Genomic DNA, 26,006 nt, shown 5'->3' with positions numbered 1-26,006 from the left:
AATTTTTTAAAATGAGAACACTTGAGACGAGTATTTACTGGTGTAACCTGCTGCTCCTCTCTTGGCTCTTGTTTGAGGCCCCTCGTAAGGCCCATCGGTTTAATCCCTACTCTTTTGATCAACTATAAACTCACATGTTTTTTATACATATTATAAGAGAAAATATTAAAAAGTATCATGGAATTCCAATGATTTTCATAAGATATATGTGTCGTTTAAAAATTGGGTGAATGAAATTGACATTTTTTAATTTTGTTGATTGATGGCTTTCATCTGCATGATAAAATAAAGAAATTTATTTGTTTTTTTTTTTGTTTTTAAAAATACTTACCGAAAAAAAATTATTTGTAAACAAATTGCAAGCTTATAGTTACTGACAGAATTTACCGTAATATGAATACAAGCTAGTCATTCAAAAATAAATAAAAAATAATAATTTTTTTCATGTTTAACTACTTTTCTTAATACACAGGTCACGAGACAAGTTTGTGCAACTGTCCCGGTTTTCTTTTGGCATCAAATTGAAACTTGAAAATATATTTTGCTTTAAATAAATTAATTAATTTTCAATGAAAACATAGAAAAGCTTTGAAATAAATAAATACATTTTTTTGTTTTAAAATGAAATCAAAATGAAAGTTTAATAAATTAAATTAAATTATTTGTACTTGGATAAATATTTATCAAAGAATTTATTCAAGTGTACAAGAATGTTGAAGATAAAAAATTTAAAAAAGAAAATTAATTAAATGAAATATATTTGTTTAAAAAAATTAATAATAAAAAAAAAGTTATTACTTGAAAATTGAATTGTAAATTAAATTATTGACTTGATTGTAATTTTAATTTATTGGGGATTGTTTATGATAATTAATAATTAATTTTTTTATTGTAAATTTGAGGAAAAAATTTTTTAACATGTTGGGTGTCTGGGAAGAGTCTGCTGGTCCGTGTGATTGGTGAAATTTCATGATTGTCCAGCATGTCTTTTACTGGAAGACGTGACAACCGGTGTGGTTTACTTTCTTTCCTTTCTAATTTCAACGATATACATCGGTGAGATTGATCACTTATTTTTTTTTTTTTTTTCAAATAAGTGTAACAATTATTATTGACAACATATATTTATAGATATTTCTATTAATTTAAACAACACTTAAATATAATCGCCAATTATCTTTAAAGTTTATTAAAATTTATTTCGATTATTTTTATTTTTTATTTGCAGTTTTATATTTCCCATGACTTGCAGACAAAATTCGGTTTTATTTGCTGCAAGTCATATTTTTTTTTAAATATTTCTAAATGAAATTTTCATGAAATTATTTTTCTATTATTTAAACAATACTTAAATATTATTATCCTAAAAATTTCAAAGTTTAATTTTAATTATTTCTATTTTTTTTTCAATTTTATAATTTAAAATCAAAAAATTATCTCGTAATAAGCACCATAATATACTTTCTATATTAAAAAATAAAAAACCTCAATTTATCAAGTAAATAATTTAACAAAATAAAAGCAAATTGCATACATTTAATTTTTACAATATTTAAATAAACAATTGCACATACTCGCCTAAAGTCAAGATAAAGATAATCCAAATAAAAAAATAAAAAACATCTCAATTTACTGTATGTGTCTCAATATAAACACAACAACAAACATTGCTTTATCTAAAGTAAAAACTAGACTAAAATTTTAATTAAAATTACTATGAAACATAAATAATAATAATAACAATAAAAAAATAATAAACAAGTCAACAATTCAACATTATAGCTTGATGGTTTTGTATGAATAAACACAATGTCCATGTAATTATGAGAATGTAATTCATTGTACACCATCCATATACGAAATAATAAAGTAAAAATAAGTAAATATCAAGTAAACGTGTGAAAGGATAGCAAAATTGTAAATATTCAAGTTAAAAAATAACAAAAAAAAAAAAAGAGAGGGAGGCAATATGCAACTCTGATTCTTAAGATTATTATATTCTTCTTCATAGACTAGTTATTTCTACACAATGTCTTGCAAGTGATGGTTGTGTGTTTACTATATTTTTTTTTTTTTTAAATTTATTTATCTTCTTGTTAATCCAATTTTTATTTCTACAAAAATACTTTAATGTTATTTAAAAAATTCAAAAAGTCATCGAACAAAAATTAAAATATTTAACAAAAAATATTTACTGGGTTTTTTGTTTTTTTTTTTTTTTTGATGAAATTCATAAATAAAGTGTATTAATTAGTAATTTTTAAAAAAATGTATTTTTTAAATATTCAGTGAATTATTTATAAACACGTGAATAAAAAAAAATTAATATTTATAAATGTGTTGTATAAGTGAATTTAAATTTCCTCGTGGAAAAAATAATTTTAAAAATGTTAAAAAAATTTTTCTATTTTTATTTATTATTTTATTTATAATTTTTATTTTTTTAATAACAACAATGTACTTTAAAAGTATGTAAATTATTTTAATTATTTATTTTGAAATATTTTAAAATTGTTTTTAATTTTTTATTTTGATTTTAGATGAGTAGTAGTTTTTTTTTATGGTAAATTGAAAATTGAATTGTAAATTCAACTGGTTATTTGAAATGTGTACTTTTTTTTAATTGATTTTATTTTATTTTTTTTTTACATTGAAATATAAATTAACAATATCTCATCTTGACTAATTTTAATAATGTTGACCGTGACGCATTTTTACAGTTATATGAACATCATTACACGCCCCGAATGTTATAATCATATATTTATACGTAAACACGTGCTCAACACTGTATAATAAACTAAAAACAATGTAAAATTAAAATTACGTACTCATTTTTATATAATTAATTTTATCTCAATCAATAGACAGCACAAAAATGCTCTTAAAATTCAAATTTTTCATATAAAAATATTTAAAAAATTGATACAAAAATTCAAATAAATATATTTAAAAGTCATCTCATTGTTTAAATTAATTTTTTCTGATAAAAAAATTATAAAAATATATAAATAATATACAAAAGCATTTTCTTTTTTACATGAATGAATTTTTTTGACATAAAAATTAGGCAACAATTGTTGTGAACAATCGCTCATATTTATATACAATAACATATTGTTTAAAAATAATGAAAGTTGGAAAAAATCATCCATGTCTGCGCCTAATTTAAAGCAAAATTTATATATTTATTATTTTTAGAAATATATTTTTACCTAAATAAAATAAAAAGCTGCAAAGAAAAAAGTAAAATATGTTATTCATTATACTATCATGAACTACATCAGACAAATAATAAAAAAAAAAAAAACAATTTACAGAATTAATTAATTAACACTCTCCTTTTTTTATTAATGCAAAAAAAAAATTTTTTTTTTTTGTTTCTATACACAGATGTATCACCTGCAAGTGGGTCAGGATCATTAAAAAAATCCCAAGGTTTCCTAAAAAATTGGAAAAGTGAAAAAAATAATAAAACAAATAATAACGATCAAATAAATAATGTAACATTAAAATTATCCGAAATAAATAATTTAAATAATTCAATTAAAAATAATAATTATTTATTATTTAAATCAAACGACATTTGGAGTGCATCAAATACCATGTAAGATGAATTTATTTATACATAAATATATCGTTAAATATAATTTTTAAATTTAAATTTTTATAGATCGTCAGTTGGTGGATCAAGTAGAAGAAATAAAAGAAGTGTTGTTCATTTATTCAACATGGTTTTATGTGCAACTGGCTGTAATCCACTTGCATTCAAAGGATACGGTTGTTTTTGTGGTTTTTTAGGATCTGGTTATCCAGTCGACGGAATTGACAGGTAGATAATTAAGTCAACAATTAAATAATAATTATCATCAGTCATTACATAATAAAAAAGCAAAGAAAAATTTTTATGCATAAAAAATGTAAACACAAATTATTCTCCAACAAAAAATGATGAAATTTTTTTTACCTTTTTTTAATTTCATGTATTTTAACAATAAAAGAATATTGTTTTTTATTTGTTTATAAATTTTAGTCATGGTTTTTTAATTATTTATGAATAGACAAGAAAAAAAAAAATTTTTTAGTATTTAAAATTGCAATGATACTATTATTTTCTATCGTTATTATATTTTATGATAAAAAAAAAAATTATATAATAATGATGAATCGTACTTTCACGTACAAATTATTTATATATTTTTGTTTAAATATATTTATTATTATGTGTATTTTAATTTAATGTTTTTTTAGATGCTGTTGGATACATGATCGTTGTTATGATGCAACTGGATGCCCAACATTTATAGAATATTTTGTTCCTTACTATTGGAAATGTTATCGAGGATCACGACCAATTTGTGGTAATTTATTATTAATATTATAATAAAATTTATAAAATATCCTTTTTAATTATTAAAAAAATTAAATAAATTATTTTTAAATATTGCAACTTTCATTTAACATTTTTAAAATTTATTTATTATTTGCTTGAGAGAAATGTTGTGATATTTATATATAATAATTTTTAACTTTTTATTTTTATTATAGCAATAAGTCATGGAAGTTGGGGAGGGTCTGGATCATGCTCACAACGTCTTTGTGAATGTGATCGTGCTCTATCACAATGCCTCAGTAGATTTCCTTGTCCACAGACAAAAGCTGTTTGTACATCAGCACCATTTAGATTTATACAAAATATATTTATGATGCTTTAATTTGTCATTTTAAAAATTATCAATAAAATAAAAATATTATTCAATTGTCAACAGTATTTTCATCAACAAAAATTAATAAATAATATGAAGAAATTTAAATAACACTAAACAAAATATTTCGAATTATTTTAATAAATTTATTATTCAATTACGTTGTTGGAAAAAATGTTAATATTGTCAATTTAAAAATTACAAAATATAACATTTTTATAAAAGCTCAAAATTTTTTATTAATATCTAAAACAATAAATACACACACAAATAAATAAAATAAATAAATAAAATAACATCAACGAAATACAATTTTTTAAATTAAAAAAAAAAAAAAAAAAACAAAATTTCTATATCACATATTATAAATAATTTTTGCATATAATATTATTTCTAGGACGCAAATTATCAATGCCATAATTATAATTAAATGGAAGATAAAATTTAAAAATTTCGAAATAAAGACAAAAAAATACAAAATCTATTAATCTCTTATATTTAATTAGTAAATAAATATAAATCCTGACTTGACATTAAAAAAAAAAAAAAAAAAATCATCAATAAATTTAATTAAAGTGCCTCATTATAATTATGAATAATTAACGGTAAAAGTTATTTTATATAAATTTTTACTCCACATTACCCATAAATATTTAAATAAAAAATAATAATAACATTGAGGTTTTATTTTATTTTTTTTCAAAAAGCTAATTTATAAATATTAACTCTAAATATTTTGTTTGGCTGTCAACTGTATTAAACTATTTTATATTTGGACGTATTAAGAATTATTATTTAGTCTAATTTATGCAGCAGACCAATGTTCTGATCGCCAAATCAAAGTGTACATATTGTGTCTAAGATCATCATCAGCAAATAAACAATCAAGTGGATAATCAGTGTACCTTGATATTAAACTTCTGTATCCTTGTCCAACAGTAACAAGTGACAATTGTTTTTTATCAATTGATTTAAATGCAATGATTTGTGATACTTTACCCTCAAATGGTCTAAACACAGTTATTGGCCTCAATGAATCACATTCAGCAACAGCAATACAACCCCATGTTGTACCAATGTACAATTGATTACTGCATGTTTCTAATGATGTTACTTGGCATCTTTCACTCGTTAAATTTTCTTCAATTGATATTGATTTTAAACTTTCCGAGCATGGTACCAGCTTCGACATGTCTAATTTATTTATAATTAATCTTGTATCAATATCCCATTGATAAACAATACAACCAGGATAAGTATATGATAATACTGAATTATCAGATGATAATAAATATGTTGCAAATAAATTTTTACAATTTACATGATTTTTATCAATATGATATAGCTCACATGTATCAATTAATTGACCATTATCTTTAATAATATATATTTTAATTTTGCCGAAACTTTGACCAGTCCATAATTCAATAATTTTACGTTTACGATAAATTGATGTTATTGAATATGTTTTAATATTATTATCAATAATATTTGTATTTATAATTGTTTTACGTATATTTGTAAAATTATTTGTTAATAAATATATTTTACCAGAATGTAATGCAACAACAAATTGTTTAATTTGTTCAATGTATAATAAACCAATGACTTTTGATTCTGAATTATAATCATTTTCTAAATTAAAATTACCAACACATGCAAAATTTGTTCCTAAATAAATATGTATTTGTCCGGTATTATCACCAATCCATATATAACCATCAACACCACACATTGCATATGGTATTATTGGTGTTTCGATATTAACATGTTGTAGCCAACCTTTGTCATTTGATAGTAACATATCAATTTCACCATTATTATGTCCAAGCCATATTTCATTACCATAATTATTATCATCAAATATTTTTGTTGTTGTTGTTATTGCTGTAACATGTGTACGTTCATTTAATAATGTAACATCAATTAAATGTATAAATTCTGGTGCTGATGCTATTGATACAATTTGACTTGCATTTGGACGATTTTTTGGATTTTGTGACCAGCATATAACCATTAAATCTAGAATATAACATGGATATTGAGTTTCACGATATGTTAATGGTGGTCTACCACCATCTAGTATACATTCTTTAACAGCTTCATGTCCTTCAAATGGTTGTCTAAGTGTTATTAATTCATAAATAAACATACCAAATGAAAATGAATCAACTTTTTCAGTATATTCTTCTTCACCATTATATTTAATAATTTCTGGTGCCATAAAACCTTCAGTACCACCAAAACCTTTTGCACCAGATGGTAATGTTAAACGTGATATACCATAATCAGCAACTTTAACATGTACAACATGTAAATTATTATTATTATCATCATAATTATTATTTATATTAATTTTTGTTTGAAATGGTTGTGGTATACTCCATACTAATACATTTTCAGATTTAAGATCACGATAAATAACATGTTGTTGATGTAAATATTCAACAGCTTTAGCAACTTGTAATATTATTGATTGTAATGTAAATGAATCTAACTTTGTGCCTGATCTACGATAATTTTTTAATACAGTATCTAATGCACCCTCTGGTGCTAAATCAAGTACAAGTGCTAATGGACTTATGACAATACCAATAAGTGGTACAATATTTGTATGACGTAATGTTAATAATATATTTAATTCTTGTCTTGCTGTACAATATGCTTTACATGCATATTGTAATGGATCACGATCCCATTTACTTTGTGCTGCTTTATATGCTAATATTGCTGATTGTTTTGAATTTGGTCCTGGTGGTACTGGTTGTAACATTTTCATAGCAACATTTATTTTATTATTTGTTAATGGTTGTTTACATACACCTTTAAATACAAAACCAAATGCACCACGTCCAAGCATCTTGCCACGTTTAATATCATCTGTTTTTATTAAATTTTTTATTCCTAAATCCATAAATATTATATCTGGTGCAATATGTGATAATGGTATATCCATATGTTTTGGACATGTTATTGTTTTATTACTGTAGGCTGATAATATACATTCTTCAACCATCCATGAATATACAATTGTATCATCAATTAATTTTTGATGATAATTAACATCTGGATGTCCTTCTAATGATGGCATTCTACTTGATGTTGATGAATCATAACCAACACCAGAATCAACATCTGATTTATAACTATCTTGACTTTTTCTTTCATTATTTTTTAAATATATTTTTTGTATATCATCAATTTTATTAGTACTATTATTATCATCATCATCATAATCATTTGTTAATGTATATGAATTTTTTTCTTCATCATTATTATTAATCATATTTAATAAACATCTTGGACATGGTATTAATCTTGTAACTAATAATTTACCTTCAGATGTATGTACAAATCTAGTGCCCAATGTTGGATACCAATCTTCTAATAATATATCAATATGATCAACAATTAATGCAAGTAATTGTGGCATACTTTCTGGTTTTGGTTCAACAACAATTGCTTGATAACCCATTGGTTCATCATCATCTTCATCATCTTCTTCATCATCTTCATCTTGATCTTGATCTTTATCTTTATCTTTAGTATTTTTACCACATGTATTTGATAATATTGGTTGTTTTATAACTAATGTATCAACTGGAAACCATATTTCAAGTATTGCTGAATTTTTTAAATCAACTAAACACCATATACCATCTTGTTTTAATTTAAATTTTAATTGACGATAATCATATGGTGAATTTTTTATTTTACAATTAACTTCTTTAATACGTAATAATGTTATACCAGCATATTTTAATTCAAGACCAGTTTGCCATACAATCCATTCAGCATTAATATCTAATATACTTGCAAATATATTATCATCAACAAAATCTTTAAATGGTGTTATAAATGACATGACAATATCAACAATAGCATCATCAGCAAGTATTCTTGTTATTAAACGTGACCAAAAACCACTTGGAAAATATGACATAATAAGTAAACGTGTTATTGAACAATCCGATTGTGGTCTTGATGTTAATGAGCATTGTTGTTGATTTAATTTTGTCGTTGTTGTTGTTGTTGTATTAGCATTAGCATTAGCATTAACATTATCATTATTAAAATTAATAGTTATTGGTGATGTAATTTTTTTACTTCTAACATGCCAACTACGTGATTTTAATGGAATTTTAATATATTGATTATTACGTATTAAATCTTCTTCAGTTGGTAATAATGATGGTATTAATAATGTACGATAATCCCATGTTAATGCAACTTCAAATTTATTTAATAAACTAACAATATAACCTTGTGTATCTAGTGTTGATATTGTTGATGATTTAAATACATGTTGTATGTCATCCAACTTCATAATACCAGATCTTGCAAATGGATTAATTTCTCTTATTGTTACAACATGTGCCAACATATCACAAAGCCATTGTGGATCTAAAAAATATAAATCTTTAAGTGTTGCATCATCATAATGTAATATTATACCATTTTCATGAAGAAATAATGTTGCTTGATGTAATTCAGCTGGATCTCTAAATGAACGATTAATTTTTTTTAATTCATTATTAACACATGTATAATATTGTTCAGCACGTAATACTGGATCAAAACCAGCTAATTTTTTATCAATAGCAAGTTGTATTACAATATCTTCAAGTGCTAAATAACTTGCTGGTACACGTTGTTCTAATAATAATTCTTTACTACCTGGTGAACGTAAATTAAATACAATATCATATATTAAATTACATAACATTTTAATATTATGACGTGTTTTACATGATACTTCAATTGTTTCCATGACTTTTGGTAAACCACGTTTTTCAGCATCAACAATATTTATAAATTTATCTCTAATATATTGTTGTAATATTTCTGATTGTTCATTTGATATATCATAATGTGTACCAACAATAATAACTGGTGAATTTGGTGCACGACTTTGTATATTAATAAGCCATTGAAATATTTCATTAACACCTTTAAAACCATCAATTATTTTCCATACAACAATATATAAACTTCTTTTTGATAAAAAATATTGATGTGTTGCATAATATTCTTTTTGTCCACCAAAATCCCATGTACGAAAATAAACACAACCATGTGATGATTGTCCACGTATTTTTTTTTCATATAACCAATCACCAATATCAACACCAACTGTTGATATTGTTGTACCACGTGATGTTTTATTATTTATATTTTTATTACCCATACGTTTTGCCCAATGTTCTGTTGATTTTTTTTTACTTGGTACATCACCCTCTTGACGTAACTGTTCAAGTAAACTTGTTTTTCCAATACCCTGTATACCAACAATCATTAATTTCATTCTTGCATATGGTTTAGCATCTTCTAAAATTGATTTTAAATAACCAATAACATCCATTGTTTTATATTTTTTAGATTCAATCATTGTTTTAAGTGGTTCTTGTAAACGACAACCTTGTATATTTAAATTCCATAATCTTGATAATAAACCCATTTGTGGTGGTAACTCAGTTATATCATTATTACCACTTATATTTAATACTGATAAATTTGTTAATTCATTTATATTTAATGGTATGTCTTTTAAATTGTTATTTGATATATCCAACATGCTAACATTTGGAAATAATAAATTATATTTTGATTCATTATTTGTATTTGTTTTATTATCTTTATCATGTATTGTTGTATCATCATCAATATTTATCATTTCACCATCATCAATTGATGTTAGCTGTATTCTTGTTAATAAATTATTAGCAAGTACAAGTGTACGTAAATTTTCAAGACGTAAATGACGTCTATGTGTGCATACAGACATTAATACAATATCACGTAGTGATGTTGCTGTTTGACGATTTGATGAGGATGATGATGATGATGCTGCTGATGCTGATACTGCTACTGATGATGATGATGATGGTATCATTGGACTTTGTATATTTGTTGATGGAGAATAACATGCTGTTGTTGCTTGTTCCATTTTATCAGCATTACAATCAACTTGTGGTAAACTTGGCCAACATGATATTTGATTATTTGATAAATCCAATTGTTTTAATGATGATGGATATGATGTTATATGACCCATTGATCTTAATGAATTATATGACATATTTAAACGTAATAAACTAACAGCTAAACATGGTAATGCAACTGGTATTGATGTAAATAAATTATGAGCTAAATTTAATGATGATAATAATGAATTAACACCTGGTTCAATATCATCAATTATTTTTTCACTAACACGTATTGTTTTTGTCCATACATGTGGTCTATCAAGTTGTATTATTTCTGAATTTGTTAATTTTGTAAATGAATTAAATTCAATTGAATCATCATGTTTAATATTATTAATTGTTGTTAAATTATCATCATTTTGTTGTGATTGTTGTTTTATAAATACAATATTTTGTGATGATAAACTTGGTAAATCACGTAATAAATTAAATGATGCATTTAATTCTTTTAATTTTGGTGATCTCCATAAATTATCTGGTAAACATTGTAATTTATTATTTGATACATCAAGTATTTCAAGAGATGGCATATTCATTATAAATTCTGGTAATTTTTCAAGACGATTATCTTGTAAATAAAATTCTTCTAATACTGGTGCTAATTTATCTTTTATATTTTTATTATCAGCATTTAAATTATCAATTTTATTTTGTGCCATATTTAAATAACGTAAACTTTGTAAATAAAAAATTATTGATGGTACTGTTGTTATTGAATTTAATGATATATCAATTCTTGTTATAGCATATAAAGCTAAATCATTATTTTTATATGATAATTTTTTATTAATATTTAAAACAGCATCAATAAGCCATTTAACACGTATTTGTGATAAATGACATTTTTGATTATGCCAATTAATCATTGTTGGTGTATTTGGAAATAATGATGGATATGTTACATTACCAAAATTTGATAATGCTGAAAAATGTGATTGTTGTGTATTATCATTCATTGATTTTTTATTAATTTTATATTCAGAATCTGGATTTGATTTTATTGATAATAGTTTTGCTGTTAATATTTCATCACATTTTTTAGCTGATATTTTTAATGCATTACAATCATTATCAATAGCACCATTATTTAATAATACATCAACAATTTTATAATTACTATATTCACATGCAATTGTTAATAAATTTGTATTATTTATTGGTAAATTTGGATTTGCACCAGCTTTTATTAATGAAATAACAATATCAGTATGTTGTCCTCTAACAGCAGCATGTAATGCTGTTTCACTATTATTATTACAATAAATATCAATTAATAATGGACAAATCATATTATCATCTTTTTGATTATCTGTATTTTTACAACGAAAATTTAAACTTGACATTAATCTTTGTATACCACTTGATATACGTCTTTTTGTTATTGGCGCTGGTTGTTGTTGCTGTTGACTTGTCGTTGGATTTATTGTATCATCATCATCATTTATTTTACGTGCTTTAACTTTATATGACAACAAATAATCAACAATTTTATTATTACCAATCATACTTGCAATATAAAGTACATTATGTCCACTGACATCTTGTAAATTAATATCAAATGCCATTTCATATTCATACTCACCACTAGTGTCATTATATTTATCATATAAATATTGTGGATAATCATACCTGAGTAACATATCAACAATTGTCAAATGACCATTTATAACAGCACCATGTATTGGTAGCCATTTTTCAACACTTGTTAATTTTATTTGTTCTGGATTATTACGTAGTAGTATATCAATAATATCATGTTTACCATTACAACAAGCAATATATAATGGTGAATATTTTGTAACACTATGACAACGACAATCAGCACCATTATCTAGCAATAATTGTACAATATATTTATTTCCCATTTCACTTGCTATAAATAATAATGTATTACTTCCATCTGGTGACATATTTATTATAATATCAATATTATTATTAATACTTTGTATTATATTTTTCATCAATAATCCATCACCTTGTAAACACGCTGTTCTCAATGCATTATGACATGATAATTTTGTTATCTCATATTTTTCAATAGCATTATTTAATAACTTAATACAATCATTATCATTTTTTATCACTGCAATATCAAGTGCTGTTTGATTATTATTATCACGTTTTTGTATATCAACATTATGATCTAATAATTGCTTTATATTTTCACTGTGATTATGTTCAGTTGAAACATGCAATGGTGTACGTCCTTGTCCTCTTGGACCACATGGTATATTTGGATTAGCACCATGTGATAATAATACACCTAGACATCTTGATTTTTCAGTCATTGCTGCTGCATGAAGTGGTGTACGACCCCATGAATCTTGATTGTTGATATACTGTAAATGATCACCATGTAAAAGATCCTCCAAGAGTTCAGCATTATCCCATAATGCTGCTTGATGTAATAAACGACCAGGAAAATCCTCATCAACTGGTGTATAATCTTCCATGATTTATTGATACTAAATTATAAATTAAAAAATTAGTTTTATTATTTTATATTTAATTTGATTAATTATATTTTATATACTCACGTTTTAATGTTTAATTAATTATGGAAATTTAATTTTTTCATTGTTATAATTAGCAACAATTAATTACTATTTACCTTTAACAAAAAAAAAAACATAAATTAATAATTAGCTATGTATTTTGATATGATAAAATTATTGACAGTACCTGTCATTCAGCTTAAAAAATAAACACACCTTTAATTGATATTTAAAAAATAATTAATTATTTAACTTACTCATTTAAAATGATTGATAGATATTAATTAATTTTTATAATTAATTTAAAAACAAATATTATTAAAGCACTTGTTATTAAACATAGTATTGTTAATTTAATTCCAGTTATTTATTTATTTTTTTTTTGTGATAAGTCAATTGACTCCATTTTGGATTAATTTGAGCACATAGAAATTCGTTTTATCGACTCGAAAATAATTTGAATTTTTATTTCGTCGTACACAAAAGAGTGACACATATAAATACACATAAATAGATCAATTGTTGAAAATTAATTTTGTAATTTTATTATGTAATCTGTTATAAAAAATTCAATTTTATGTTTTCTAAAAAGATAAATAAATATTTAATTGCTCGTTTGAAAGTTTTTTTTTTTTTTATATTTTTTTTATTACTTGTTGTAATATGAGTTACTTGATCATTAAAACTATTGACCACTATTTTATTGGTCAATGGGGTATATAAAAACCAGTTGCTTACTATAAATTTTCTCAGAAGTATCAATTATCATTTTTTTTTTTTTTTTTTATAACAAGTAGTAATAGAATATTTAAAAAATAATAATTATGTTTTTCAAAAAGTTTAGAAAATTTATATAGTCAATCAAAACAATAATGAAATTTATTAATTATTATTTAATTAAGATTTAAATAAAAAAAAAAAAAAGAGTTATATTGTATTTTTTTTTCTTCTTCGTACATGGGTGTATTTATATAATTTTTGAGAGGGAAAATTTTGAATGACAACTCCATGTTTGATTGGTAATACAGATTGTTACTTGATTGATAAATTTAGTTGATGACCTAGTACAACCTGTTGTGACCTGTAGTAACGTGTGGTCTGGTGTGGTCCATGTGGTTTTTATTTATATAAAAGTTCTGATCAGTTTATTTTGATGATTTTATTTTTGTTTATATTATCAATAAGAACCTATAAATAACAAAAAGTGCAATGGTAAAATTTTGATTAAAGTATAAATATAAATATAAAAAAATATATATACAAAATAATAGTAATAATATTAATAATTCATGTTTATTTACAGACAATGAGTAATGAAAATAATATTGAAGTTTCATCACTATTGAGTTCAAGAAAAAAATGTCTCAATGATATAGAATATCATCAAGAAATGAATAATCCAATAATGAATCAAGGAAAAAAACCACGTTTATCTAGTAAAGAGTATTATCAATTAAAAAAACAATTACATGAAAGAAAAAAAATATTATCATCTACACCAATATTAAGTTTAAAAGCTGTTGGTGATAATGCCAGTTTGTGTATTGATGCTAAATCAAGAATACCAATATTTTTAAATGACATACAACATTTGTTGATATATTCATTGTTGGGTCAACATTCACCATACTCACCAGAACGTTGGTGTTGTCTTGAAAAATTCAACAAGGTTAGTCATACTGTTGTTTTGGTAGTTGAAGGTTTATCATTGTTACACTTTAATAATAACGAAACAGTATTTACAAATGTCAATAAAAATTTGGAACATCGTATGGAAATTGTAACACCAGCAACATATGGTGGTTCAATTGTTGAAGATTTAGCTGCTGTACCATTGACTGGAACAGAAAAAAATAAATTAATTAAAAAATTTGGCTCATTGGAAGCAGCTATGCAAAGTACTGGTGACTTGGTTAAATTATTAAAAATTGTATTTCCAATGAGACCACAAACAGCTCAAGATGGTAAACTTATTGATAGAAATATTCTATCTGAATTACCAAAAAATGATAAATTTCCAAGAACACAATTGCTACTTTCACCAATGCAACTTGTTGATCACGATTATCCATTGCCATTACAAGGTGGTCTTGCTGAAAAATATAAAGATTATGTATTAACCAAAGATGAGTATCTTGAAGCAACACCAAATTCACCAATGTTTGGCTTGGATTGTGAAATGTGTAGAACAACATTGGGCATACTTGAATTAACAAGAATATCAATTGTTGATGAAAATTTGGATCTTTTTTATGAGTCATTTGTTAAACCTGATAATGAAATTATTGATTATTTAACAAGATACAGTGGAATTACACCAAATATGCTTAAAAATGTAACAACAAAATTGTCAGATGTACAAAATGAATTACGTAAAATATTACCAGCTGATGCAATTCTCGTTGGACAAAGTTTAAATGCTGATCTTCATACATTGAAAATGATGCATCCATATGTCATTGATACATCAGTTATATTTAATTTAACTGGTGATCGTTATCGTAAATCAAAACTTCAATTATTATCACGTGTATTTTTATGTGAAACTATACAAGATAGCCGCAGTGGTCATTGCTCCATTGAAGATTCACAAGCATCAATGAAATTAGCTAAACTTAAATTACAAAATAATATTTATTATGGTGATGCTGTTATGATGGGCTATCTACAATTACAAGAAACATTAGATAATATTAGAAAAAACCATCAAAATAATATCAGAATAAATAATCAAGAAAAATATGGTGTATCAATATTTAATCATTTGACCAAGGTCAAAGATATGTCATCATCAATTATTGGCAATAAACAAGTTATGAATGAATATTCAATGTATTTAAAAAATACAAAACTCAATGTTATGGATGATGCTAATTTTGATAAAACTGATCCAGTCAGATTGGTATTAACAGACTCAAATAAACAATCAATAAAAAGAGCCTGTGAAATATCAATGAAACATGCATTGACATTTTGCCATGTTAAACTAGATAGTCAACAAACTAATGATGACAGTATTAAAAAAACATGTAAAAATGTTGACAAGTGGGTATCAAAATTATGGAATCATATTGCTGATAATGGATTACTTTGTGTTGTTTTTGGTGGTGAAAAAAATGCTGCAAATGGAGCATGTTTTTTAAATATTAAACGACAACAATTGTTATTTGAATGCAAGAAGACTAGAAATATTTCTAGTTTAAATATTTCTTGTTTAAATAATTAATAATTTTTCTATATAATTTTTGTATTATCATAAAAATATATAAATATTTATCTCATTGTTTTCATAATTATTTATTTATTTAATAATTACTAATAAAATTAAAAGTTTATTATATATAATTTGTTAAAAATTTTTTTTTATTACCTTACAATATAAAAACATAATTTTTAATTTTAACTATTTTTCAGTAATTGAAATAAATTAATAAATTTCTGTTTAAATAATTTATTGAATATAAATATTGTTTTTATTTTTATTTTTTCTATATTTTTATTCATATAAAAATTGATTTCAAAATGCAGTTTTAAAATTTTTTACCTGTTCGTTTTCTAGTTTTTTCAAAAGATCCAATTGGATCCAATAAATGACTTGCATAGTTGGTTTGCAAAACTTGAGGAAAAAAAAATAAAAGTCACTAAACAGATGCTGCATTTACAGTTTCATCTGGTTTCATCTCAGATTCCACCCCTTATTTTTTATATTATAATTATTGGAAAACTGGAATACAATATACATCTAAGCTGCATTTCCTGCAATTTCCATTTTCCTGGCATTTCACATTGGACTGTTAAACTGTCTAAAACACTCTATAAAAAATGGCTAACTCCGTGAACTTTTTATTGATATTTATTATAACAAATTGCATTATTATTTATGTAAGTACAAAAAAAATAAAAACGTCAATAATTTATAAAACTAAAATATTTATTTAATTCGTAAAATTAAGTTACGTTTATTAGTGCATATGCAAATGCATGTGGCATCGTGTCACAAATTTTAAAAGTATTTATTGTTTAAACAATGATAAATATTTTTCAAGAATTATAAATTAATTAGTTTAAAATCAGTTTAAAAAATATAATTTTTTAGATGAAAAAATAATTTAATTTACAAAAAAAAAAAAATAATTTATTTAATTAAATTTTCTGTACACGATTTACAAAGTTGTTTTTTTCTAATAAATTAATAATTTATGCGACAGAGTGGTGCTGCAGAAATATCTGTCAATGGTGAACCTCAGACTATCCCCAGTCATTGGAAAAATCCAGTACCTGATGGTAAGTCTACAATTTTAATTTTATTAATTTATATTTATTAATAGGGTTATCATATTGTCCCAAATCAAGACATTTTTTCTAGGACCTCAACTCCTCTCCCCCCTCGAAATTAATTAAATAAGTTTAATTAGAGTAAAAAAAAAAAAACAAGCTTGAAACAAAATTAAATTTAAATTTATTTATTTAAAAAATAGTAAAGAAATTATTATTAATTTTATTATTTATAAATTTTTAAATTGGATTTAATTTATTCTCGTATTTTTGAGTGAAAGTTTATCTTTTTTTTTAGTATTTTTAAACGCACCATGTAATTGTTAATAAATATTTTTTATTGACAATTGCATAGTGCCTTTAAAAATTAATATTTTTGAATAATTTTTTTTCTATCTTCAGGGGACAAATGAGACGTAATTTTTACTGATAAAAGTAAAATTTTTACCTCAATAATAATAACAAATTATTGTAATTTTAAATTTTGTAGTAAACTATTTTTATATTATTATTATTGGGTATGAATTTTGCTTTTATTAGCACACAATTAGTCTGATAAAATTTGGCATATGATAACCCTTTTTAATAACAATAAACCTGTACAAAAAATAAAATTAATAATAATATAAAATTGTTTAAATTATTGTTTTAGAAAATAACGATTACAAAAGACACCAGTACAGTTTTTTTTGTGATCCGGAGTCAACAATTTATTACGATGAAAACATTTGTGATTTACTTGAAACTGATTCAATTGACGAAAATTATAAGCTCAATATTTCCAATAAAGCTCAAGAGTTTTTGCCAGAAAATATATTTGATGGATTTGATAAGATAAAAGAACTCTATATACAAGAAAATAATTTGGATTACATAACACCTGGTGTTTTTAATAAATTATTAAACCTCACGTGGCTAGATTTGTCAGATAATAATTTAGCATTTTTACTTAAAAATACATTTTATGGACTTGAGTCTCTTAAAACATTGAATTTATCAAAAAATGATTTACAAATGTTTGATATTAATGCATTTGGAGATTTGAAAAATCTTGAAACATTATTACTGGATGAAAATAATATAGACATTTTATCAAGTGATATACTCAGTGGTCTAGAAAGTCTTGAAAAATTATCATTAGCATCAAATGAACTGGAAAATCTTCAAGATGATACATTCAGTAATTCAAAGAGGCTCACAGAACTTGACATTAGTAAGAATCATATAGAAAGCTTGCCAAATAATATTTTTCATGGTCTAAATGATCTTACAAAAATAAATATGTCCTCAAATAATTTGATGAATCTTGACGATCCATTCAAGGGTTTGATAAATCTTCGTTACCTTGATATGAGCTTCAATAAATTAAAGACACTATCAGTTGATATATTTTCAGACAATAAAAATCTTTGGCAGCTCAATTTCAGTTCAAATAAATTGATTCGTATTGAGCCTGCTTTATTTGATAGCGCAAAAGAACTTTTTTCAATTGATTTTAGCAATAATAGCTTGACAACAATTCCAGCAGATAGTTTAACACAACATGACTATCTGAGATATGTTTATTTTCAACACAATAATATTACAAAAGTAGAACGTGGAGCATTTACAAAACTACAATTGACTGTACTTAATATCGAATATAATTATATTCATAAACATGATATTGAATCAATTAGATTACACACTTGGGCTAATTATACATTATTTGGTCATCAATATCCACTTAAACTGTAATTCAAAAAAATCATTTAATTAATAAATTTGTTTTTTTTTTTAATATTTTACTGTAAATTTATTTATTCCCATTATTTATTTAATTAGTAATTTTTTATTTGCCAAATTAATTGATGGATATTTTTTATAAATTATGTAAAGGGAAAAAATTATGTTGAAAATAAATTAAAATTTATTTAATTTATCTAACTTTTAATAAATTAAAATCAACAAAAGTAAGTATATGATAAAATTTTTTCTCAATGTTAATTATAAATTTACTATTTGTGCATTTAAAAAAAATTAAATATTATTTTATGTGAATTTTATTTTAGCCAGAAATAATGACTGGATGCATTGGTTAATCAACTCTAAAATTATTTGAATAATACCAATTTTTAAAAATAATTTAACTAAAAAATAAAAAAAAAATATTTTATCGTTTTCATAACAAGTTTAATAAACGATTTTTAAATGTATTTATTTTTGTCTAATCAATGTATTTTTAAATTTCGAGTATTTTATTTATCACTTAAAAAAAAAATAAAAAAAAAAAAACTTTTGTTGAGATTAGTGACGCCACTAAAATAGCCACGAAACAAACAATGCTGATAACAAAAAAAAATAAATTTTTTTTTCTATTTTTAATGATTTATATAGTCATCATTCAACCTCAGCCAGGTGGACAGTAAAGTGAAAAATTTGTCAAGGTAATTAATGCCCAATATTTATAAATAAAATAAAAAATAATATCAATTGAAATTACACTCAATTTCAATTTCAATATTTGTTTTTTTTATGTAAATTTTTTTATATAAAAAACAATAAGCCAGGTCATTTAAAAATATAATTATCACAGTGTATCATCAAAGCTATAAATATATTTATTTAATTTCCATTTCTAGATGACAAGTTATCGAGTTGCTTGTTTTAGTTCCAAATATGAATCATTTATCATTGCTGCAATTTCAAATGTAAGTTAAAAAGAAAAAAAAAAATCTAAAAATTAAATTTAATGATTTAATGAATATTAAAGAATAATACATTTTTTTTTTTTTTAGTTTATTTCAACATTCTTGGTTGTTCAAACAACTTCAACAATAATTTTCAATCATTATTATAGAAAAAATGAAAATTTATCATCAGATTTATATGATGATGACGTTGATAATTGTTGGTCAATTGCATTGAATCATATAGTATTTCATACACTACCTTTTTTTGGATTTGTTTGTCAATGTATCGTTGTTGTTTCATCGATTCAAGTCTTGTATGGAATAGTTTTTGTAAGTAATAAAAAAAAAAAAATTTCCAGTATCATAAAACAATAATTAAATAATTTTTTAATCATTTATTGCTATTTAATTATCCAGAAAAAACCAAGTTATTTATCATTATGGTTGTTTATAACGAAAGTCATTATTTCATATTATTTTGTGATGGGAATTGTGGCAGTTTTTGGAATTGCACATGTTAATTGTCATCATAGAGACTTGACACCTTTATTTTTATGTGGAATAGCATTTTACGGTAAATTTTTTATTTTATATTAATTATTTTTTTTTATTTAGCAAGAAAGTATTGTTTTCATTTTTTATTTATTTATTTTTCGTTTATAGGTTCATTTATTTATGCAATACTCGTTGTTCATGGCTACAGAAAAGAATTACGAAAGGAAAATGAAAATTTGGCAAACTGGAATAATAATATATCACCAGAGGATAGAATTTTTAATCATCAGGGTGGAGTTATTGTTAATGTAAGTTTATTATTTAATTATTTAATTATTGAGTAATGCCAGCGTCAAGCCATTTGGATTATTAATTTTAAAAATTTAAAATAAATATATATTTAAAAAATGAATTTAAATTATGTAAAAGAAAAATTTATTTGTGGTGGTATTAAAAATATACATATTCAATTTTTATATTTTAAAATTATTGAATAGTTTATGGATATTATTATTGGTGATTTTAGGATGATCCAGATAGAATTTTTTATAGAATTCAAGCACCACCCTCATACGAACAACATATGGCAACAATATCGGCAGAAAATGTGAATAGTAACTCACAACATGAAACAGAATCAACAAGTACATCTGCAACAGGTGCTAGAATTTATCCTATTATTTATTTTGTAAATATAATTAATTTTTTTAGGTCTATTAATTAATTAAGCTAATATATTGTTTTTATTTTTTACAGATTTAACACAGCCACAATCATAAATTAATTTTAAGAAAATAAATTATTTTTTATTTTGTATGAAAGCAATTTAATAATTAAAAAAAAAAAAATTAAATTAATTTTGTCTTAATTAATAAATAATAACAATAGCAATTAAATGAGCAACAATAAAAAAAAAGTAAAATAAAAAATTTATTGTAAATAATTTTTAAATAAAAAAATTTATGTAAATTAATAATTATATATATATTATTTGAAATTATAAAATATAAATATTATATTTATAAAGTAATAGACAAATAAATATTCAACTATCATTGAAATAGAATTAAAAATATTTGCATTTTACAAAATTAATTAATTAATTTTATTTTACAATAATGTTGAAGCAATGATGTCAATATCCATCATCTTCATATAGAAAAATATATAGATTATTATTATCATCATTATCAAAAATATCGAACAATACTAAATTATTGTTAATTTAATTTTTTAAATATCCAACAAATGATATATTAGTCATAAATATTTTTGATATATATTAGTGATAAATATTTATCAATCAATTTTTGTTCCTTTACAGATCCAGCATTAATTTAAAATCACAACTGCTTAATTAATTAATTAATTTATATATAAATTAATATTTTCTCATTAAAATTAATAATAATTAATAATAATTTAATCTACTTACTAAATAATTTAATTTAAACGAATTACTTAATTTATTTTAATTAAAATAGCAAGTAATTTCGATAGAAAAAAAAAAAAAAAGCTAAAACAGCAACATATTGCTTCAAGCAAATAAATTTATAATTTTTTTACTTATTTAATTCAATTTTATTATACTCCTTTGTAAAGAATGCGACTTACTGAATATTTATAAATTTATTTTTTTTTTTTTCAAAGAATATTAACCCTAGATTTGAACCAATGATCAGAGCGAGTTTATTTTTCATCTCGCTTTACCACTAACATCACTTCCTCACAACAATTCTCTCCCAACACACACACACAAAAAAAAAAAAAAAAACCAATTGATAAGGTGAAGGTTGAATCACAACTCACGGGATTTTCCAATTTAATATATGTGTATGACTAAATTTAATTCATCATGAATTTATTGTGATTAGTGTTGTGAAATTATGATGTCGTTTAAATAAGCAAATTAAATAAACTTTTTAAACTAGTATTGTTTAAATAATCCAACAACGTCAAGGTGAGTCAACCTCAACAAATTTCTTTTGTCAAATATTTTTTGTTTAATAAATTATGTCCAAAAAATATCATTTAACAATAACAAATTAATATTATCAATTTTTATAAACAGCTTAATTATCACGCTCAAGTTTAGTAGAAAAAAAAAAGTAAAAAAAATTGTTGAAAAAAAAAAAAAAATGCCAGCATCTGTTTTGCTTGAAATAATTATTAAAATTTAAAATTTATATTTAATTATTTATACCGCCTTTTGACAATTAATTACCATAATCATTTTCATTATTTTCTATTAAAAATTTTACATCTTTTTTTTGGAGTCAATCATGCAAATGGAATTTTTTTTTTTTATATAAAATATTATCATTATGTATTTTTTTTTTCCATGGGAAAATATTGAGATAAAAAAAAATATAAAACATAGGGTTTAGAGGTTATGATTGTGTTATTTATTTATTATTATTATTATTATCCATCAAGTCAACAAATGCATATTTATTTTTAAAAAAATCATAATAATCTTATCAAAAAATTTTAATACAAATATTGATCTTTGATTTCTCTATTAAGTAATTTTAAAAGATAATAAAAAGTGTATATATAAATAATTTAAATTTTTCATTACAGATGAATACATTTTGCTGTTGTTTTAGTCTTCGATCAGGGACAATTTTAATTGCCCTTATTTCAATAGTAAGATTTAAAAAAATAATTAATTTTCTTTTAAAAATATTAATTAATTTTCTTTTATAAATATTAATTAATTTACATTTTTTTTTTAGATATGCTCATTGCCCTTTGTGAATGTTATATTTCAATTTTGGAATAATCCTGAGCTTCCATCACCAAGGCCAGCAAGAAAAGATGTACTAATAAAATGTTCATCAAATGAATCAGTTAGTTTCGAATTTTTTGTTCCTGCTGTTATGTCCATTGAGCTTGGAAATATAATTGTAGTTACATACTTTTTTTGTTCATTGTTATTACTTCATGGTGCACTTATGGTAACACAATTATTATCTAATAATATTATAAATTATCTAGACAATATAACAATAAATATATTTATTTTTTTTAACAGCGTAAACAAGTTACATGTCTTCCTTGGCTGTGGTTGACATCATTGTGTTTTTTTATACATTTTTGGACTGCAATTGTTGTCCTGGTGCAAGCAATGTTTTCTCGTTCATGTCATTTGTCATCAGAATTACATCGCCTCGTTGGTGTTTTACTAATTTACCGTATGTTTAATTAATTTAATAATTTATTATCAACAAATATTGTATTTTTTAAATTAATTTTCTATGTTTATTTGTTTAACAGTATTTGAGGTCCATTTAATTTCGACAATTGACAGTTTTTGTGAACAACTTGGTCGAGAAATAAGAATGACAGATCAATCAGATCAACAAAATTTTATTAACAATGTTAATCCAACCGTACAACCGCCAAATCATACTATTGTACCACCTGCTACTAATCCCCATGTAAGTTAAAAATTGTTTTTTAATATTTCGTTTTATTTATTGTTCAAAAATTTAATTGTTATAAATTATTTTTTACTTTTAGCTACAGAGTGTTCCAGAAGTTGTTATTTATCCAAATCCACATTTAGATTTACCACCAGCTTATGACGAGGTCATTAGACCAACAGCACCACCACCAGATTAATTTTAAACAATTAATGCAAAATCAATTTGTGAGCTAGAGTTAATTATCTTTTTTTTTTTTTTCTCTCAATCGGCAAGCCAACAACTAGATTATTTTGCTGATAAATTCCTAATGACTAAAAGAAATATTATTAATTTTTTATTATGTACTCTATTTTGTTTAATTTTTTTTTTTTTTTTTTCTACAACTTGTTGCCATGTAGGTAGATTATAAATATTGCTTTATTATGAAATGAACAAATAGCTTTCAGAAACAACCCAATTTATTCATTAAATATTAAAAAAAGTATAACGATAATTTTTTAAATATTTTTTTATATATTATTAAAATTATAAAAAAAGTATATATATAAAATTAAATAATTTTTGAAGACTTGAAAATTAAATATATGTAAAATTAGGATATTAAAAATTACCTTAGTTCCATTTTTTCTTACGTTTGTATAATAAACTCTTAAAAAATAAAAAAAAAAATCAAAAAATATGTGACATTAAAAATTGTTGATATTATTTTTAGTAAAAACAATTAAAAATTAATTTTTTTTTCATAGATAATTGATGTTTTTAATTAAAAAATTGATAAATAAATTAAATTTCATTCACTAAAATAATTAAAACTAAACATTTTTCTATCCAATTAATTTTTTTTAACAACAAATATACCGTTTAAATAAATTTATTAATAATATTGATTTCGAAATATCGAAATACCAAAAATTTCGATTTTTCTATTTCGAAATTTGATAGATATATCGACAAAAAAAATTCGAATTTTAAAAAAACTTAATTTACTTTTTCACTTGTACATTTATAAGTTTGTTTTTTTTTTTTTTTTTTTATTATTATATTATGAAATTGCTGGTATTTGAAAAATGAGTAAATATATTTATTAAATAATTTTTATTGTGTTGAACATCTGTACAAATATTAATAACCACTCGTATATTTTATTCATAAATATATTTTTATTAGTGAATATATTAAATTATATATTGCAAGATGACCCCGAAATTCCCTTTTTTTTTTTTCTTTTTCTTATTTTTTTTTCTAAACATGCAACAACAAACCACGCCTTTTTCCTTTCCGCTACATTTTAGTATCTTGCCAAACTTTGTCAACACAAAAAACAAATTCGAAAATGACTTGACTATTTAATCTGTGACTACACTCGGTGCTTATCGTATTAATTAATTATATTTTATTCAGTTATTAGTTTTAAAAATTGTTGTTTAAATAGTGATAGTAGTATTATTTACTTTTGCAATGCAACCTTGATATAAATTATTGTGGAAAAATAAAGAAAAAAAAAATACTCAAGGTGAGTTTATCAAGTGAATTTTATATTTTATTATTTTCTTTGTGTATTATTTTAAAAATTATATAATTTGTTACAGTTTATTAATTATTCTTCAACTTTTTTTAATTTAATTTTTAATTAAACTTACATTTATTTTTATTTTTATCCATTAAAAATCAAACAAAAACACAGTAAAATTTTATTAATTCGAAATTCAAATTTGCAAATATTTTGCAAATAGATAATTCCTTTTTTTAGAAACTAATATTATTTATAATTAAAAAAAAAAGTTAAATATTATTTAAAATCATTTTAAATAAATATATAATGTGTTTTTTATTTTTTTAAAGAGAATAAATTGTTCAAATAAACAAGATTTGTAAGAGAGAAGGTACGTGACATTGAGAGAGCTATAAAATTTTCATTTTAATTTTTTTATATTCAAGTTGTGTG

The 26,006-nt window shown here is 22.8% G+C and overlaps 4 protein-coding genes across 5 annotated transcripts; 3 read left to right on the top strand and 1 right to left on the bottom strand.

Moving 5' to 3' along the window:
• Positions 1-2,426: 2,426 nt before the first annotated feature.
• LOC122850071 (acidic phospholipase A2 2) lies at positions 2,427-4,770 on the top strand. 2 transcript variants are annotated; one of them, XM_044149072.1, is made up of 5 exons: positions 2,427-2,468; positions 3,394-3,607; positions 3,674-3,832; positions 4,252-4,361; positions 4,549-4,770. In XM_044149072.1, the coding sequence occupies exons 1-5, from the start codon at positions 2,456-2,458 to the stop codon at positions 4,713-4,715; spliced, it is 663 nt and encodes a 220-aa protein (XP_044005007.1). In that variant the 5' UTR covers positions 2,427-2,455; the 3' UTR covers positions 4,716-4,770. The 2 variants fall into 2 exon arrangements, with proteins under 2 accessions (XP_044005007.1, XP_044005006.1); XM_044149071.1 differs by lacking the exon at positions 2,427-2,468 and having other exon boundaries at positions 3,351-3,607.
• A 649-nt stretch (positions 4,771-5,419) lies between these two features.
• On the bottom strand, positions 5,420-13,263 carry LOC122850070 (leucine-rich repeat serine/threonine-protein kinase 1). Its single transcript, XM_044149070.1, has 2 exons — positions 13,231-13,263; positions 5,420-13,158 (listed from the first exon to the last, which is right to left on the bottom strand). Exon 2 carries the CDS (start codon positions 13,144-13,146, stop codon positions 5,512-5,514), a length of 7,635 nt encoding a protein of 2,544 aa, XP_044005005.1. The 5' UTR covers positions 13,147-13,158; positions 13,231-13,263; the 3' UTR covers positions 5,420-5,511.
• A 1,231-nt stretch (positions 13,264-14,494) lies between these two features.
• On the top strand, positions 14,495-19,200 carry LOC122850685. The gene is made up of 3 exons (XM_044149818.1): positions 14,495-16,342; positions 17,397-17,472; positions 18,116-19,200. The coding sequence occupies exons 1-3, from the start codon at positions 14,495-14,497 to the stop codon at positions 19,198-19,200; spliced, it is 3,009 nt and encodes a 1,002-aa protein (XP_044005753.1).
• Positions 19,201-22,381: 3,181 nt separating this feature from the next.
• LOC122850069 lies at positions 22,382-25,957 on the top strand. Its single transcript, XM_044149069.1, has 6 exons — positions 22,382-22,590; positions 23,214-23,279; positions 23,369-23,590; positions 23,668-23,827; positions 23,910-24,073; positions 24,156-25,957. Exons 2-6 carry the CDS (start codon positions 23,214-23,216, stop codon positions 24,255-24,257), a joined length of 714 nt encoding a protein of 237 aa, XP_044005004.1. The 5' UTR covers positions 22,382-22,590; the 3' UTR covers positions 24,258-25,957.
• Positions 25,958-26,006: the final 49 nt, after the last annotated feature.

This window comes from Aphidius gifuensis, linkage group LG2 (genome assembly GCF_014905175.1).
Source record: "Aphidius gifuensis isolate YNYX2018 linkage group LG2, ASM1490517v1, whole genome shotgun sequence".
Taxonomy (NCBI): Eukaryota; Metazoa; Arthropoda; class Insecta; order Hymenoptera; family Braconidae; genus Aphidius; species Aphidius gifuensis.
The sequence above is the reverse complement of the archived record's forward strand: the minus strand, read 5'-3'. Positions and strand labels throughout refer to the sequence as shown.